The 3,005-nt window shown below is 66.2% G+C and overlaps 1 protein-coding gene across 1 annotated transcript; it reads right to left on the minus strand.

The window, feature by feature from the left end:
• Positions 1 to 208: 208 nt before the first annotated feature.
• On the minus strand, positions 209 to 2,401 carry LOC140596131 (uncharacterized). The gene is made up of 3 exons (XM_072743523.1): positions 2,280 to 2,401; positions 1,531 to 2,173; positions 209 to 566 (listed from the first exon to the last, which is right to left on the minus strand). The coding sequence occupies exons 1-3, from the start codon at positions 2,399 to 2,401 to the stop codon at positions 252 to 254; spliced, it is 1,080 nt and encodes a 359-aa protein (XP_072599624.1). The 3' UTR covers positions 209 to 251.
• Between the last annotated feature and the right edge of the window lie 604 nt (positions 2,402 to 3,005).

The following is a 3,005-nucleotide window of genomic DNA, read 5'->3' on the forward strand; positions in this document are numbered from 1 at the left end:
GGCACCCACGGGTGGCACAGAGGCATCATCCCGGGGAACACAAGGGAGGAAGGTGCAGCAGCACAGGGGGTACGGCAGCCAGGTCCACGGGCGGCGGTGGATGAGGGTACATATGCAGGGGCCGCAGGGCGAGGCACAGCACCGGCAAGGGCGGGGCACTGCCACGGGTACGGCCACGTCAGCCACGAGAGCCACGGGCGCACCAGTGTCCTAGGGCTGGTACTCAGCACCGCGATGGGTCAGGGGGGCGCTCAGCAGCCGCCCCGAGGATGGCGGGAGGGGCGGACTCGCTCTTGACCGGGGCGGGAGGGGCAGACTTGCTCCTGTCCCGGGCAGAGGGTCAGCGATGCTCCTGGCCGCCTGCCAGCTCCTGTTGCTGCTCCTGCTGGTGCTCCGCAGGGACAGGAGCTCCTCTGGTGCCCGCTGGCGGGATCTGCCTCCGCTGGGCTTCCCAGCCCTTCAGCCTTGTCCTCCTCCTGCCTTTGGGCCACCTTCACGCCCACTCTCCTCTTCTTCAGCAGGTGGGGGCAGTCCTTCCGGAAGAGAGGGCTGCTGTAGAACTGTAACTGAGGTTCCAAATGGAAAGGGGAACAGAAACTCCAGGTCATAACAGGGCCCGGGGCACCGGCAAGGCCACTCTGGGTGCCTCCGGGCTCTGAGCCAGGGGTCCCAGGGCCTCCCTCTCCAGAGGTCGCAGCCCCAAAGGGAAGGTGTGCCCCTGCTCTGCCTAGGCCTCATTCGCTGACTTGAAAGCCCCAGTGCCCTTGGCGGAGGACAAGAGCCACCTGCGCTGGGGATGCGGACAAGCCCACGGGGGAGAGGGGTCACGGCTTCCTGAAGGAGCGTCGGGGCCATCCGACTATCCCTGGCTGGGTGTCCCTGGCTCTCGGCCTCCGGGGCCCATCGTTCCACCCTCGGCTGGCTGCCCACGGTGCTCGGGGATGGCACTGCCCTGGCCAGAGGACCCGGCCCCCACAGAGCTCTGACTCGGAGCTACAGGACTGGGGTGGGTGTGCACAGCCCCCAAGGACCTTGCGTGGTGGACCCCCACAGGAGGGCAGGAGGCCGGGGCTGCTGGGAGTGAGGGGTGGAAGGGCCGGGTGGCACTTGGGGTGGCCCTCCACCCCCAGGGGTTGCGAAGCCATGGGCACAGCCAGTTGAACCGGTGCCCCTCGTCTCACAGGGACACCAAACCGAATGAGAAACAAAGAAATGGGAAAGGTGGGGCAAGGGGGGATAGTGTCTCCTGGGGAGAACCCTGGGGGCCTCCTTCCTTGCCCACTCTCCCTCTCCTGCATCTGCTCCAGGTCACACATGTCCCTCATGGGGTATCTGAACACAACGCCCCACCCACTGGGCACTGTCCTGGGACCTCATCCAGGGCTCGCTCCCCGGCCCCGCCCCTCGGCCCCTAGGGGACACGGGCCCTGATTCCCTGGCGGTGGTCCCGGGGTTTCCAGCCCCCCGTCCCTGGCCCCAGCGCCCCAGTGCCCACGGCTCTGCTTGGCAGGGCCCGAGGGGTACGGTTACCTTGCTCAGGACACGGACCGCCCCCAGTCCCACTCCCCTGGTGAAGTAGCTGCTGAGGCAGACGGACGTGTGCACGTCCTGGTCCAGTTGGCTGAATCCATAGAGGTTCAGTTGCCGGATGAAGCTCTTCGTGCAGTCGGTCTCAAACACCTTGTCGGGCCCGTCCTGCTCCAGAATCTCCTTCTGAAACAGCTCCTCGTTGAGGCCGATGCTCGTCCCGTCCTTCTCCCACCAGATGGACGTGAACCGGCTGCTGTTGACGAGCCTCCACAGCTTCTTGGGAAAGGGCAGACAGAGCAGGTTGCCGCCTGCCACCGACAGCACGTCCTCCACGGTGCGGGGCCTCTTGAGCAGAGGCTCTTGGGCCAAGGCTTGGAACGTGTTCTCCTCCAGGAGCAGCCTGAAGCTGGGGTCCTCGGCCGCCAGGGGCCCGGTCGGGGCGACTCTGCTGCAAGAGCACTGCTCTGCGAGCTGGCGGCGGGAACCACGGCTTCCGGCAGAGGTGGCTCCCTGTGCTGGCCCGGCCCTGGGCCCGTCGGATGGCCGTCCTCCTCGCGAGCCATCCTGAGCAGTGGCCCGTCCTTCCTCTCTGTACACAGGACAGTGTGGAATGGCCAGCAGTCCCCGCTGACGGCAGGGCTGCCTGGGACAGCACAAAAGGGCTCAGTACACTTGGGGGTGACATCACCAACAGCCAGCCAGTGACATGATAAAGGGCCGGCCGCACGGGCCACCTGGCTGCTCGCCACCCTTTGGGGCCCACAGGGTCGCCCACTGCTTTACAGAACGCGCCTGACGATCGAGCCGAATACTCGCGGGCCCTCTGCCCCCCATCCGGGGACGCGGCTGCCCCGCACCCACACATGCACATGCTGACTGAGTGGCTCACAGCTCATTCCTTGGGCCTCTGGGCCCCTGGGCCTTCTGCGCCTCATCAAGTTTCAGGCTTTCCAGCAAGGAGCACACGCCCCGCTGGTTGACCAGGGTCAAGGCCGAGGCCACGTGCTCCTCTTAGCAGGGTCCTAGCTAGGGCAGCGAGGTCCTCCACGGGGACCCTTCCGCACCACCCACTGTGGGTCCCCGGAAGGCACATGGCCGACTGCTCCTCAGGTGCGTGGCCTGGCCGGGTGCCCCGCCTACACCCTGCAGACTGAGGAGGAGGATGCAGAGGCCGCCTTCTCCGTGAATCACTCGGCCTGCACAGGTCCTCCCTCCGCACCCCGCCACTGACTCCCAGGAAGGTCCTGGGCTCTCCGTGACGGGGGTGGGGGCACTGGCCTCACACCGGGCTTACATCACTTGACTAACATAGCAGGGACACCAGTCCTGACCAGTGCCCAGGGTATGAGCTCCGAGATCCTTCTTCGGGCTGTGCAGCTGGGAGGATCAGTAAGAGGTGGCCAGGCAGAGAAGCCTCTCTAGCACATTCTCCCCCTCTTGCACGGCCAACTCCTCCCCAACTCGATTCTGGCTTG

This window comes from Vulpes vulpes, chromosome X (genome assembly GCF_048418805.1).
Source record: "Vulpes vulpes isolate BD-2025 chromosome X, VulVul3, whole genome shotgun sequence".
NCBI lineage: Eukaryota > Metazoa > Chordata > Mammalia > Carnivora > Canidae > Vulpes > Vulpes vulpes.

Coding starts and splice junctions, on each gene's coding strand:
- LOC140596131 (XM_072743523.1), bottom strand. CDS start 2,401: ATGTGCATGTGTGGGTGCGGGGCAGCCGCGTCCCCGGATGGGGGGCAG. Junction 2,174..2,279: donor GACCCTGTGGGCCCCAAAGG/GTGGCGAGCAGC, acceptor GTGCTGTCCCAG/GCAGCCCTGCCGTCAGCGGG. Junction 567..1,530: donor CGGTCCGTGTCCTGAGCAAG/GTAACCGTACCC, acceptor TTGGAACCTCAG/TTACAGTTCTACAGCAGCCC.